Below are 15482 nucleotides of genomic sequence, written 5' to 3' on the forward strand. Positions count from 1 at the left end.
AAGTAATATAACTGCATAACTTTTCTACTGAGTAATATGTAATAAGTAACCTATTACTCCACTAAGTGATATTGCCCAACACTGCAGAGTCGCCTTCTTGTAGGTAGGTGGCCAAGAGTAAAAGAGTAGGAATCCTGGAGGTGATAGTTAGACCTTTTTCTGCAATCTCGATGGGCATGTCTCAATCTTACTGGCATCCATTAAATAGCTCAACTATGAATATGCAGTTTTATGGTAGTTATTATTAGCATAGGAACATCAAAGATAAAAGAAAAAAAAAAGGAAAATATAAGTTAATGCCAGGTCCAAATCACCTGAACTAAACTCACGACGCTCAGCTTTAAGATCATAATGCCTTTTCATTTTTGACTGAACAGACTTCAAATTATCATATGCGCTCTCTACCGCACTTTACAATTGATGATCAAATCCGTAACATTATAAATCATATTCTTAGAAGGATCAGAGTCCACCAGGGCATGACGTAAGATAGCCAGAGGCCCTTATTGACAACACTAGGTGAAAGGAGATAGATGAGTTAGCCGTCAAGGCAGCAATTTATTCAAACAAAAGGAACAAATAAAAACAGCTCGTTCTAAGGGGAAAAACAGGGGCTTCAAACAGTTCAATAAAAAGTGTTCCAGAAGGGAGAGTTCTTGACCAAGTTTAAATAAACGACTGTGAAAAAAGTAATGACAAAAGGGGTTCTTGCTGTGAGCTGTGGCACAAGGCAGGGCAAGACAAGAGAAGGCAAGGCAGGGCAAGTGAGGTTTATTGTACACGAATGCAGTATAGGTCTTATGGTGAAAACAAAACTTTGTCCTGATGTGTTATTGTATGCATAGCGATATATAAAGGCATAGTGTTTGGTTTTAACACTGATATTTTATTTCAGACAGCAGGGGGCGCCCAGGAGCTATTCTCAGTGCGTCATGGCCCAGTGAAAACTGCTCGCATTTTACCAGCTCCACATTTCAGTGAGTATGCTTATTATAACCTTGTAAATAGATATGGGCACTTAATCAAATTTAGCCAGTCCGTCCTCCGTCTTTCATCTTCGACCTGGCCACCCTTCTGTCCTTGTCTCTCTTTATTCATAATATCTTAGTATAAGCAATCTCTCTCTCTCTCTCTCTCTCTCTCTCTCTCTCTCTCTCTCTCTCTCTCTCTCTCTCTCTCTCTCTCTCTCTCTCTCTCTCTTCTCGCGCGCGCGCGCTCTCGCGCTCTCTCTCTCCCCCTATATACAGGACTGTCTCAGAAAATTTGAATATTGTGATAAAGTTCTTTATTTTCTGTAATGCAATTAAAAAAATGTCTTACATTCTGGATTCATTACAAATCAACTGAGATATTGCAAGCCTTTTGATATTTTAATATTGCTGATTATGGCATACAGCTTAAGAAAACTCAAATATCCTATCTCAAAACATTAGAATATCATGAAAAAGTATACTAGTAGGGTCTTCAACTAATCACTTGAATCGTCTAATTAAATTGAAACACCTGCAAGGGTTTCCTGAGCCTTGAAAAACACTCAGCTTGATTAAGTAAACTAAATCACAAGTATGGGGAAGACCGCTGATCTGACTGCTGTCCAGAGGACCATCATTGACACCCTCCATCAGGAGGGTAAAACACAAAAATAAATTTCTCAAAGAACAAGCTGTTCACAGACTGCAGTTTCAAAGTTCATCCACAAAAAGTCTGTTGGAAGGGGGAAATGTGGCAGGAAACGCTGCACAACCAAGAGAGATGACCGCATCCTTTACAGCATTGTCAAGAAGAGTCCATCCATCCATCCATCCATCCATCCATCTTCTTCCGCTTATCCGGGGTCGGGTCACGGGGGCAGCAGCTTTAGGAGGGACTCCCAGACTTCCCTCTCCCCAGCCACTTCATCCAGCTCATCCCGGGGGATCCCAAGGCGTTCCCAGGCCAGCTGGGAGACATAGTCTCTCCAGCGCGTCCTGGGTCGTCCCCGGGGTCTCCTACCGGTGGGACATGCCCGGAACACCTCCCCAGGGAGGCGTCCAGGAGGCATCCTGATAAGATGCCCGAGCCACCTCATCTGGCTCCTCTCAACGTGGAGGAGTAGCGACTCTACTCCGAGTCTCTCCCGGATGACCGAGCTTCTCACCCTATCTCTAAGGGAGAGCCCGGACATCCTGCGGAGAAAACTCATTTCGGCCGCTTGTATCCGAGATCTCGTTCTCTCGGTCACGACCCATAGCTCGTGACCATAGGTGAGGGTAGGAGCGTAAATCGACCGGTAAATTGAGAGCTTTGCCTTTTGGCTCAGCTCTCTCTTCACCACAACGGACCGGTACAGGGTCCGCATTACTGCCGACGCTGCACCGATCCGCCTGTCGATCTCACGCTCCATCCTCCCCTCACTCGTGAACAAGACTCCAAGATACTTGAACTCCTCCACTTGGGGCAGGATCTCATCCCCGATCCGGAGAGGGCATTCCACCCTTTTCCGATCGAGGACCATGGACTCGGATTTGGAGGTGCTGACCCTCATCCCGACCGCTTCACACTCGGCTGCGAATCGTTCCAGCGAGAGCTGGAGATCACGGCCTGAAGAAGCCAACAGCACCACGTCATCTGCAAAAAGCAGAGACGCGATGCTGAGGTCCCCAAACCGGACCCCCTCAACGCCTCGGCTGCGCCTAGAAATTCTGTCCATAAAAATTATGAACAGAATCGGTGACAAAGGGCAGCCTTGGCGGAGTCCAACCCTCACTGGGAACGAATCCGTCTTACTGCCGGAAATGCGGACCAGACTCTGGCATCGGTGATACAGGGACCGAACCGCCCTTATCAGTTGGCTCGGCACCCCGTACTCCCGAAGCACCCTCCACAGAACCTCCCGAGGGACACGGTCGAACGCCTTCTCCAAGTCCACAAAACACATGTGGACTGGTTGGGCGAATTCCCATGCACCCTCGAGGATCCTGCCGAGGGTGTAGAGCTGGTCCACTGTTCCACGGCCAGGACGAAAGCCACACTGCTCCTCCTGAATCCGAGGTTCGACCTCCCGACGGACCCTCCTCTCCAGCACCCCTGAATAGACCTTACCAGGGACGCTGAGGAGTGTGATTCCCCTGTAATTGGAACACACCCTCCGGTCCCCCTTCTTAAAGAGGGGAACCACCACCCCAGTCTGCCAATCCAGAGGCACTGTCCCCGATGTCCACGCAACGTTGTAGAGGCGTGTCAGCCATGACAGCCCCACAACATCCAGAGCCTTTAAGAACCACGGCCGGATCTCATCCACCCCCGGGGCCTTGCCACCGAGGAGTTTTTTGACTACCTCAGTGACTTCGGCCCCAGAGATTGGAGAATCCGCCTCAGAGTCTCCAGGCCCTGCTTCCTCAATGGAAGGCGTGTAGGTGGAATTGAGGAGGTCTTCGAAGTATTCTCCCCACCGACTCACGACGTCCCGAGTCGAGGTCAGCAGCACGCCATCCCCACTGTAAACAGTGTTGACGTTGCACTGCTTCCCCCTCCTGAGACGCCGGATGGTGGACCAGAATTTCCTCGAAGCCGTCCGAAAGTCATTCTCCATGGCCTCACCGAACTCCTTCCACGCCCGGGTTTTTGCCTCAGCAACCGCCGAAGCCGCGTTCCGCTTGGCCATCCGGTACCTGTCAGCTGCCTCCGGAGTCCCGCAGGCCAAAACGGCCCGATAGGACTCCTTCTTCAGCTTGACGGCATCCCTTACCGCCGGTGTCCACCAGCGGGTTCGGGGATTGCCGCCACGACAGGCACCAACGACCTTACGGCCACAGCTCCGGTCGGCCGCCTCAACAATGGAGGCGCGGAACATGGTCCACTCAGACTCAATGTCCCCCGCCTCCCCCGGGACGTGGGAAAAGCTCTGCCGGAGGTGGGAGTTGAAGCTCTTCCTGACAGGAGATTCTGCCAGACGTTCCCAGCAGACCCTCACAGAGCGTTTGGGTCTGCCAGGTCGGACCGGTATCTTCCCCCACCATCGGAGCCAACCCACCACCAGGTGGTGATCAGTTGACAGCTCCGCCCCTCTCTTCACCCGAGTGTCCAAAACATGCGGCCGCAAATCCGATGACACAACTACAAAGTCGATCATCGAACTGCGGCCTAGGGTGTCCTGGTGCCAAGTGCACACATGGACACCCTTATGTTTGAACATGGTGTTCATTATTGAAAATCCGTGTCGAGCACAGAAGTCCAACAATAGAACACCGCTCGGGTTCAGATCAGGGGGGCCGTTCCTCCCAATCACGCCCTTCCAGGTCTCACTGTCATTGCCCACGTGAGCATTGAAGTCACCCAGTAGAACGATGGAGTCCCCAGAAGGGGCGCTCTCCAGCACTTCTTCCAGGGACCCCAAGAAGGGTGGGTACTCTGAGCTGCTGTTTGGTGCATAGACACAAACAACAGTCAGGACCCGTCCCCCCACCCGAAGGCGGAGGGAGGCTACCCTCTCGTTCACCGGGGTGAACCCCAATGTGCAGGCGCCCAGCCGGGGGGCAATAAGTATACCCACACCTGCTCGACGCCTCTCACCGTGGGCAACTCCAGAGTGGAAGAGAGTCCAGCCCCTCTCGAGAGGGCTTGTACCGGAACCCAAACTGTGTGTGGAGGCTAGTCCGACTATATCTAGTCGGAATCTTTCTGCCTCGCACACCAGCTCGGGCTCCTTTCCAGCCAGAGAGGTGACATTCCATGTCCCAAGAGCCAGCTTCTGCAGCCGGGGATCAGACCGCCAAGGTCCCTGCCTTTGGCTGCCGCCCAGCTCACATTGCACCCGACCCCTTCGGCCCCTCCCACAGGTGGTGAGCCCATGGGAAGGGGGACCCACGTTTCCATTTCGGGCTATGCCCGGCCGGGCCCCATTCAAGAAGAGTCGCTTTCAGAATTTGGGGGAGCTTCAAAGACAGTGGACTGAAGCTGGAGTCCAGGTATCAAAAGCTACTGTTCACAGACGTCTCCAGGAAATGGGCGACAATAGCCGTGGTCCCATGATCAAGCCACTTCTGAACTCAAGACAACGGAAGAAGTGTCTGACTTGGGCTATGGAAAAGAAGCACTGGACAGTTGCAAAGTGGTCCAAAGTCCTCTTTCCAGACGAAAGGAAGTTTTGTATTTCATTTGGAAGTCAAGGCGCCAGAGTCTGGAGAAAGGCTGGAGAGGAGCAAAATCCAAGTTTCTTGAAATCCAGTGTGAAGTTCTCACAGTCAGCGATGGTTTAGGGACCCATGTCAGCTGCTGGAGTTGGTCCACTGTGTTTCATCAAGTTCAGAGTAAATGCAGATTTTAGATAACTACATGCTTCCGTCTGATGAAAAGCTCTATGGAGATGATGATTTCATTTTTCAGCATGATCTGACTCCTGCCCACAGTGCCAAAACCACCAGTAAATGTTGTACTGACCATGGCATTACTGTCTTCGATTGGCCTGCCAATTCCCCTGACCTGAAACCCATTGAGAATTTGTGGGGTATTGTGAAGAAGAAGCTGAAAGACACCAGACTCAACAATGCAAATGAGCTAAAGTCTGCTATTGAAGCATCCTGGGCATCCATAACACCTCAGGAATGCCACAAGCTGATTGCCTCCATGCCACACTGCATTGATGCAGTAATCCGTGCAAAAGGATTCCCAACCAAGTACTAAGTGCATTAATGGACATTGATTTTGTTCTGCTGTTATAAATCATTTTTTTTTAATTGGTCTGAGGAAATACTCAATTTTTTTTAGATATGATTTTTGAGTTTTCTTAAGCTGTAAGCCATAATCAGCAATATTAAAATAATAAAAGGCTTGCAATATTTCAGTTGATTTGTAATGGATCCAGAATGTATGACATTTTTGTTTTTTTAATTGCATTACATAAAATAAAGGACTTTATCACAATATTAAAAATTTCTGAGACAGTCCTGTATAAATATATATATATATATATATATATATATATATATACTGTGGGAGTATAGTCTTCAGATTGGTTTTATGAAAGTCTCCCGCTATTATGTCAACACCACCCGCTGCTGTTCATTGATGGTGTTCAGCCGGAGAGAGAGCGCCGCGCTAGCGTTAGCGTTAGCATCTGGCAGGATGTACACAGCCGTGATGATCACCACCGTTATCTCTCTCGGTAGAAAATAAGGCTGGCATCTAACAGACAAGTAAAGTTCAGCTGTCCAATAAGTGCGGCTGGTAGAATACCTGAAAACAGTTAATTACTCTACTCCGTCCTGCACTTATTGTACGGCCGACTACAACACACAATAATTAATTTATATATATATATATATATATATATACACATATATATATATATATATATATATATATATATATATATATATATATATATATATATATATATATGTATATATATGTACACACACATAATAAATACATAATACATAAACATGCATACAAACACCAAAAATGATTTTACTCACTTCCCTGCGGCTTTCTATCCATCGGGGTTTGGTCAATTTTTTTCATCATTATATTTTCAAGTACTGTATTTTCCACACCTTAAGGCGCTTCGGGTTAAAAGGCGCAGACACAATTGCAAGGTCTATTTTGTATCGAATTCACACATGCCAAAAAATGTCACGGGAGCAAGACAATGAGTTCAGTTGTACTTTATTCTACTGTTTAACCATGTACTCTACTGTATTCACATTACTGATAATCAATATTCATACGCAAGTCCGTCCAAGTCCTCATCGTACGTACTCTACGTGTTACGTGAAGTCCTCTGATTGGTTTACCGCCCCGATCTCCGTGTCCTCTGATTGGTTCATTGGGTCTACATATTATGCGTGTTTATTACGTCTCTGTGTGGCGGAAGCCACACAAAACAACTTTACAGATAAACACAAACGGTAGTATTTATTTATCAATGGCAGCGGATGTACATACTTTGCACAAACAATAGTATTTATTCATCAATGGCAGTGGAGGTACGGGCTTTACGTGTTACGTCCAGTCAGAATGGGCCTGACGTAACATAGATTGGTTTACTGCCCGATCCACGTAAGACGTACCGTAATTTTCGGACTATAAATCGCCCTGGAGTATAAATCGCACCAGCCATAAAATGCCCCAAAAAGGGATAAAAAAACATATATAAGTCGCTTCGGAATATAAGTCGCTTTTTGAGGAGCAATTTATTTGACAAAATCCCACACCAAGAACAGTCATGAACGAGCAACAACAGGCTAAACAATAGCAACAACGATAGCTATGCTAACGTGACAAACACAAACGAAGAGCTGAGAACGGGCCTGACGAAACATACAGAGTGATTAAGGACAACTATTACATAAATAACATGTTTATAAAACCATTGGTGTCACTCCAATTCATTAAATCCATCGATCGTTTGATACGATAGCAACAGGCTAAACGATAGGTATGCTAATGTGACAAACACAAACGAAGAGCTCAGATCGGGCCTGACGTAACATAGAGTTATTAAATAAAACTATTACATAAATAACACGTTTATAAAACCATTGGTGTCACTCCAATTGATTAAATCCATCGATCGTTCTTTGTAAACAATGGGTGCGCGTGGCTGAGGGCGCTTGCACTTCAAAATATTCCACAGGCCCATATAACGATAGATAAACTATATTTCAAATAACTATAATATAAGCAATAATATTATCAAACCATCTGTGCACTTTAAATCATTAAATCCATCGATCAAATTCCTCGTCCATTGTCAACAACGGCGCGCGTGCGCCCTGACGTCAGCCTCGTCTTTATTCCACAGATCTAGTATATGACTATATTGTAGCGTTAACAAAGTACAAGGAATGACGTGGGTTTGGTTAACGGCACTTTATTTAACAAAACAAACTTCCAAGCGTGGGGCGGCGTGACGTCCAGACACGAGAGCTCCATGGCATAGGACCGGGCGTGCGTAATGGCCATAATAGTTTTTCAAACCTTCTATGTCACTACAAATCCTTAATTCCTTCAAACTCTTTGTCCTCCCTGTCACTTAGAAACAAAGCCGCTAATGATGCCGGTAGTCCTTACGTGGGTACGTTGGTGCTTTATATAAACAACCGCCGCGCCGTGCCATGCCGCGCCGTGCCGTGCCACTGACGTCACTTGAAATAGTAATCCCTTGGTACATCACGGTTGTCCAAACTTTCTTTCTGCTGATCGATTACTGTTTTCAGCTGCATATTTTACAACTTGAAGTTTGTAACCTGCAAAATATGAGTTTCTTTTTGGTGCCATTTTTCTTAAGCCCTTCCCAGTTGATGAGTCACGTCCAACGGTGAAATTTAGAGCGCCCTCATCCAGTTTCGTCTGAAAATATAAGTTTTTTCAGATGTACTTTTTTGTTTTGTTTATTTGGTTGTTTTATCAAAGTCAAAGTCTGCTTTATTGTCGATTTTTTTCATATACCAAGACTCACAAAGAGATCGAAATTACGTTCCCACTATCTCACGGTGACATAGTACACAATATGCATACAAGTAAGCGACACAAAAAAAACCAAGAAGGCACAAACAATGAATAAATAAGAGTGTTGAATAAATGATAAATAAACAAATAATAATAAATCCTAATAATAAATATAAGAGGAGCAAAAATGGAGCAAGTGTGCATACAGCAGACAGTGGACTTGGATATGGCGCTTTAAAGTGTTAATTGCTTTATTTGATGTTTTCTCTATTTTTTATGTTTTGAATATGTTCAAGATAAAGATATAAAAGCATGTGAAGTGATCAACTATACTAAAAATAACATGGGAAATGGTCAGCTATACTTGTAAGTGATGTGTTCATGATCAAGTAAAAATTTGTGAAAAAAAACATATATAAGTCGCTCCTGAGTATAAGTCGCCCCCCCACCCAAACTATGAAAAAAAAAAACACAATTTATAATCTGGAAATTACGGTAGTATCCTCTGATTGGTTCATCAGGTGCTTGTATATTACGTCTCTGTGGCGGAAGCCACACAAAACAACTTTACAGATTTGCACAAAGAATAGTACAGTCAAACCTCGGTTTTCGACCACAATCCGTTCCAGAAGGCGGTTCAAGAAGTGAAAAGTTCAAATTACGAATCTATTTTTCCCATTACAAATAATGGGAAAAAATTAATCCGTTCCAAGACTGAAAAAAAAAAACGCCTTTTTTAAGCATTTTTTCATTTGCACATTTTTGTCCGATCGCGCAACTTCAGCGCACTGCCAAACGCACAACCGTAGCGCGCCGCCAACCGCGCAACTGCACCGTGCTGGTCGCATTATTGTGACATAGCCGTTGCTGAAATTTAGAAAATATTTTTAAAGTCCTGATGTACTTTCCAAAATTTTAGTGGACCTCATTGTGCAGGGAGCTTAATTTGGTCCAATCGCGCAACTGCAGCGCACCGGGCGCTCACTGTCGCATTGCTTTAAGAGAATCTTTGTGTTTAAGATGGCTTTACTGCTCCCACCTGCTTTCTTTGGAGGCATGATTAGGGGTTAATACAATCCTCAAAGTAACGAAAATACAATAACGAACGGAGTCAGTCGGCATCCGGGCCGCGCGCTCGGGTTTTCTCAGGTCCTTTTGGCTCATCTCGCGAGGTTCAACCTCCGAATTTTGTTCGACAACCGAAGCAAAAAAATCTCAAATTTTTCGTTAGAATTCCGATTTGTTTGAGAACCGGAGCGTTCAAAAACCGAGGTCTGACTGTATTTATTTACCAATGGCAGCGAATGTTCGTACTCCTCTACGTGTTACGTATCGTCCTCTGATTTGTTTTTTCTTTTTTGCCCCGATGTACGTTAAACATAATGTCCTCAGAATGGTTCATCGGGTCTTCGGAGCGACTTTTAGTCCAAAAAATAAGGTATGCTCTTGCAGGAGGCCTAAATCAGACTTCGTTCGAACATCGCTGTATGCTCGGTGATGAAAGTTTTCTCCACTTGCAAGTGCTAAAAGGGCATACTGTCTTCCGTGTGGTTCTTGCAAATATGTTAGTGAGCACCACTCGAACAATTACGAAAGCCGCACAAAACAAATTTACAGAGTTTGGAATTTGGTCCACAGAAAAGGCTTATTAAAAGGCACACCTTCGTTTTTTGAGAAAATTAAAGGCTTTTAAGTGCGCCTTATGGTGCGGAAAATATGGAAAATAGTATTTTAAATGGACGATAAAAGGACTGTACGAAGCTAAATGACTAGTGCATAATTACATGCTAGTGATTTGTTGAATTTTTGTGACCAATTTAAAGGCGTTTGATCATAAGAAGTTGGGCTTTATGATTGCTTTAACGTAGTGTTACGGATAGCTAGGATTGTTTTTGATTTGGAAAGGGGGGAGTTCGCAAAAGCACCTCATCCACACAGTCACTCACAAGTCAAATAAAGTCTTAAACATAATTAATTGTCTGTCTCCTCTGGTATAGTGCCAACAGCCTTTAAAACCGCTATCATTAAACCGCTTCTTAAGCGACCAAATCTCGACCCGGACTGTCTCAGTAATTATAGACCAGTTTCAAATCTCCCATTCATAGCAAAACTTACTAGTAGCGTAGCAGCTTATTGCCAATTAGCATGGTTGCCAATAATCTATATGAATCTTTTCAGTTTGGTTTTAGAGCTAATCATTCCACCGAGACAGCACTTGCTAAAGTGACTAATGATCTCCTCATAGCGATGGATTCAAACACTTCATCGGTATTGTTATTACTTGATCTTAGTGCTGCCTTCGACACTGTAGACTTTGATATTTTATTAGAGCGCCTTAAAAGCTGTGTTGGTATTTCAGGGTCAGCACTAGGCTGGTTCTATTCGTATCTATCAGACAGGACGCAGAGTGGTCCATGGCAATGTGACCTCTGAGCTCTATAATGTTACGTGTGGAGTCCCGCAGGGATTGGTACTCGGACCAATTCTATTTAATATTTTTAGTATTCCGCTTGGGGACATAATACGTAAATATAATATTAGTTTTCAATGTTACGCGGATGACACTCAATTATATATGCCGTTATCGATGGCAGATCCGCGGGACTGTTGTTATCTTGAGGCGAGCCTTACGGAGATCAAGCAATGGATGTCTTTCAACTTCCTTCGTCTTAACCCAGATAAGACTGAGATGTTAATAATTGGTCCAGCTCGTTATCAACACTTATTTAAGGAAACCACTATAACTAGAGATAACTGTACTATCACTCAGAGCGATACTGTAACTAATCTCGGGGTAATATTTGACCAAACGCTCTCCTTTCAAAAGCACATTAAGAACATAATTAGAATTGTGTTTTTTCACCTTCGTAATAGAAAAAAAAAAAGGTAAAGACCCAATGATTGTCACACACACACATCTGGGTGTGGTGAAATTTGTCTCTGCATTTAACCCATCGCCGAAGGGAGCAGTGAGCAGCAGCGGCGCCGCGCCCGGGAATCATTTGGTGATCTAAACCCCCAATTCCAACCCTTAATGCTGAGTGCCAAGCAGGGAGGCAATGGGTCCCATTTTTATAGTCTTTGGTATCGGCCGGGGTTTGAACCCACAACCTTCCAGTCTCAGGGCAGACACTCTACCACTAGGCCACTGAGCTGGTTTGCTAAGATTGCTAAGATTCGTCCGATCCTCTCGACCGGTGTTGCGTAAACTATTACCGTATTTGCCGGTGTATTGGTCGACCTTTTTCGATCCAAAATTCACCGAAAAAAATCGACCTCGACTTATACACCGAGTCATAAAATTTAACTTCGTATTCATCGCTTCAAATGTGATGGTAACCAAGGCCGTTTCTCATGCATCTCATTGTGCGTTGCACTTAGAAAATTTGAACCGGGCGGCGTGCGCGAGTGCGCGGCCCGCTGGAAGTCGAATGAGGCTCCGCGATTTCATCCGCGGTGCTTATAAAGTGCCGATCCGGTCGGCAGGAGCTATTTTCGGCCACTTGGCGCGTGCGCACGGCCTCCCGGATGTGCCGGGCTGCGTGCGCGAGCTCGCCGGCCACTGGAAGTCGAATGAGGCTCCGCGATCTCCTCCGCGGTGCTTATAAACAGCCGATCCGCTGGGCGGGAGCTATTTTCGGCCACTTGGCGCGTGCGCACGGCCTCCCGGATGTGCCGGGCGGCGTGCGCGAGCTCGCCGGCCGCTGGAAGTCGAATGAGGCTCCGCGATTTCATCCGCGGTGCTTACAACGTGCCGATCCGGTCGGCGGGAGCTATTTTCGGCCACTTGGCGCGTGCGCACGGCCTCCCGGATGTGCCGGGCGCGTGCGCACGGCCTCCCGGAAGTGCCGGGCGGCGTGCGCGAGCTCGCCGGCCGCTGGAAGTCGAATGAGGCTCCGCGATCTCCTCCGCGGTGCTTATAAACAGCCGATCCGCTGGGCGGGAGCTATTTTCGGCCACTTGGCGCGTGCGCACGGCCTCCCGGTGGTGCCAGGCGGCGTGCCCGAGTGCGCTGGCCGCTGGAAGTCGAATGAGGCTCCGCGATCTCCTCCGCGGTGCTTATAAAGTGCCGATCCGCTCGGCTTGAAGCTATTTCCGGCCTCCCGGATGTGCCGGGCGGCGTGCGCCAGTATCAAAAGTCTACAGTTGCAAAATGCTGCTGTAAGGCTGCTCTCACGGAAAAGAAAATTTTATCACATTACCCCAATTTTAGCCAACTTAAACTCCCGGTCCATTTATGATGTGACTTCAAGGTTCTTCTATTAACCTATAAATCATTGCATGGCTTAGCGCCTTCATATCTCATCGACCTAGTTGTTCCTTACGTTCCGTCTCGTAACCTCCGCTCGCAAAACGCTAGTCTTTTAGTGACCCCGAGGGCCAAAAAAATGTCTGCAGGGTCTAGAGCAGGGGTGGGCAAACCTTTTGACTTGTGGGCCGAATTGGCTTCTAAATTTTGACCAGGGGGCCAAACCAGGAGCAGATGGATGTGGTGTTTGTGAGAAGTAATATAAACGACATTTAAAGGTCATTGCATAAATGGTTTTGGCCTTTAGTAGGAAAGTAAAGCATGGATATTCAAAAAACGTTTTTTGGAAACAAATGCATTTATTAACAGCATTAAAAAGATATTTCACAGAAAAACTACTATCAGTGATTCTCATTAAATAAGATGCCGTTATTATGAATAACAGTTTCCATCACTTCAGCGCCTGCAGGTCAGACTTATGAAAGATGTTGATCAAATGATGTCAAATCACATCAAACGGCAAACATTCTGACCAAATACATCATCTTGAAGAATCTGTGAAAGAATACATCTAAATAAAGTACTAATATTAAAAGTACTAATAAAGAAATCAAAAAGGCAACACGGTGACAGATTTACTTAAAATCAGAGCAGAGTTTTAACTCACAAACACCTGGTGACAGAGGTGAGGAAACGGGAAACACTTCCATAAAATTGGCCTTAAAAACGTTAAGATTAGTGAAAAATAGATGGTTTATAATAAACTTGCCCCTGTACTTGACTTTTGATCCGCAGTTTGTCGATGAAAAAAGTTTTGCTGAGTCTTCAAATTAGCTGTCAACGTCTCCACTGTAGCCGCTCGTTCATGTGTTGACTCCTAGCGTAGTTAGCATGCTTCGTAGCAAAGTGACGGCTAATATTGTACTCCTTGCAACCGTCAATGTCAACGTTCCTTGTTTTCTTTGCAGTCGCCATGGCAGAAATGAGAGGAGAGGGGTGGTGCTGCCACCTTTTGGTAATTGGAGGATTTACAGTTTCAAGTTTCATGATTTGTTTATTCAGTTTGACGGTGCAGGCGGGGCATAAATAATACATTATAAGACGTAAGCTACGGGCCGTATGAAATCTGACCGGGGGCCGGATTTGGCCTGCGGGCCGGACTTTGGACATGCCTGGACTAGAGGATAACACAAAACTTGGATGTCACTGAATTTTCAGATTTTCATCCATTCAATAAAAAACAAAAAACAAAACTGAAATTAAGATTTTCAATCCCAGTGGTCCATGTGCATCCTACCCTGTTGACCTGCAGTCTTATCACAATGCAACAGTAACTGATGTCTATTTAGTCATCTTGATAGTGTGCTAATATAGCTATAGTGTGCTTATTTTTTTGAAGGGGAAGGGTCATTTTTTTGTGTCATTTGTGTCATATTTTATAGCACATGGTGTCTGTATAGCAATTCCATTTATTGGCCCGAATAACACAAAACAAACATATACGTATACAATAACAAAAACGTATTTACACTAACAAAAACATTTGTACTCTGACATTTTTGAGTTTTATACACTAAGTAAAAAAGACAAAAGAAATACGGCCATCGGTGAAGCATTTGAAGAAAAAAAGGGCTCCTCTTCAGTCCTCCTCTTGCGGGGGTGCATTGGCACCTTTATTTGCCACAGACACGTAAGTGCCTGCCTTTCATGCCAAGCACTCTGCTTCATAAGGATCTCAACCCTGGAGAAAAAAACAGGAATTTTTTTATTCAACTCCTCCGTGAATGTGCATTTTCGTTTCGGCATTGTTTCTAAACACTCGGTGTAGACTGGCCAGCTCACCCTACTTCGTAGCAAAGTGACTAGATTTGAGGAGAAGGGCGTGACTTATTTGCAAACGATACAAAAAAATTTTGTGAAATTCTATTGACAATGTGCTGTACATGTATTATGCTTGAGGTCGTCCAACAAAATCCCGGACGATTTAGTAGGACATGTCTAAGAAAAAAAGTACGTATGGTCACCCTAAATATAGCTTATAAAGACACTTGTATATGGCTTTTTTTTTGCAGCTCCAGAAAGATTTGTTTCCTTAGTTTCTGTTTTTGTTTGTTTGTTTTTGTTTGTTTGTTTGTTTGTTTTTTCAATATGGCTATTTCAACATTTTATGTTGCTAACCCCTGTCATACATGTTTAGCAAGTCGGATCGACAAACACGCACAACACACACACACACACACATGCACACACACACACACACACACACACACACACACACAAATGGTGGAATAAAACAAAACAAGGTTGGACAATAACTCACTTTATTACAGTGGTGAGTGACATGACGATAATTTAATTATTTTGGTAGAAGGGAACAAGCAGAAATTACGTGTACTTATGTCTTGACATCGCAGTTTCAAGCTAGGTATTTAAATGCACAAGTGGCTCTGTCTGTTGAGGCATGTAAAGTAGTGATGTTGCAAACAAGATCTCTGGGCTTTGAATCAGATCTGATTTTATTAAGGTGTGCTCTTTCCAATACATATTCTGAAAGAATGAACACAGACATTTATAGGTTAGACATCTGAAAGCCTCATACTGTTTGCAAATGGAAATGAAGTTGAAACAATAATATAGCCTTGTCCTTTTTAATATATGCTTTAGCAAAGTTAGAAGAACCCATTATTATGGTTAAGTATGATTATGTGTTAAGATTGAACTTTACTAGACAAGGTATATGTTATTAATGTTGCAATGTTTTGTCCAACCTGTATTTAACATTGGTGTTCCATCCATACCTGAA

The 15482-nt window shown here is 44.7% G+C and overlaps 1 protein-coding gene across 17 annotated transcripts in view; it reads left to right on the forward strand.

Annotated features, from left to right (window-relative positions):
* The window catches only part of bcas3 (BCAS3 microtubule associated cell migration factor), a 322912-nt gene that overhangs the window by 101509 nt on the left and 205921 nt on the right, over positions 1 to 15482 (forward strand). For all 17 annotated transcript variants that reach the window (XR_015859651.1, XR_015859656.1, XR_015859654.1 and 14 more), the window contains one exon: positions 896 to 977. Coding sequence is in view for 12 of the 17 variants with exons in the window: in XM_088381955.1 (XP_088238081.1) it covers positions 896 to 977 (82 nt within the window). In the remaining 5 variants the exon portion in view is untranslated. The remainder of the gene's footprint in view (positions 1 to 895; positions 978 to 15482) is intronic.

The sequence above is a fragment of the Syngnathus floridae genome, chromosome 7, assembly GCF_059516105.1.
Source record: "Syngnathus floridae isolate MCC-2025c chromosome 7, RoL_Sflo_1.0, whole genome shotgun sequence".
Classification (NCBI taxonomy): Eukaryota; Metazoa; Chordata; class Actinopteri; order Syngnathiformes; family Syngnathidae; genus Syngnathus; species Syngnathus floridae.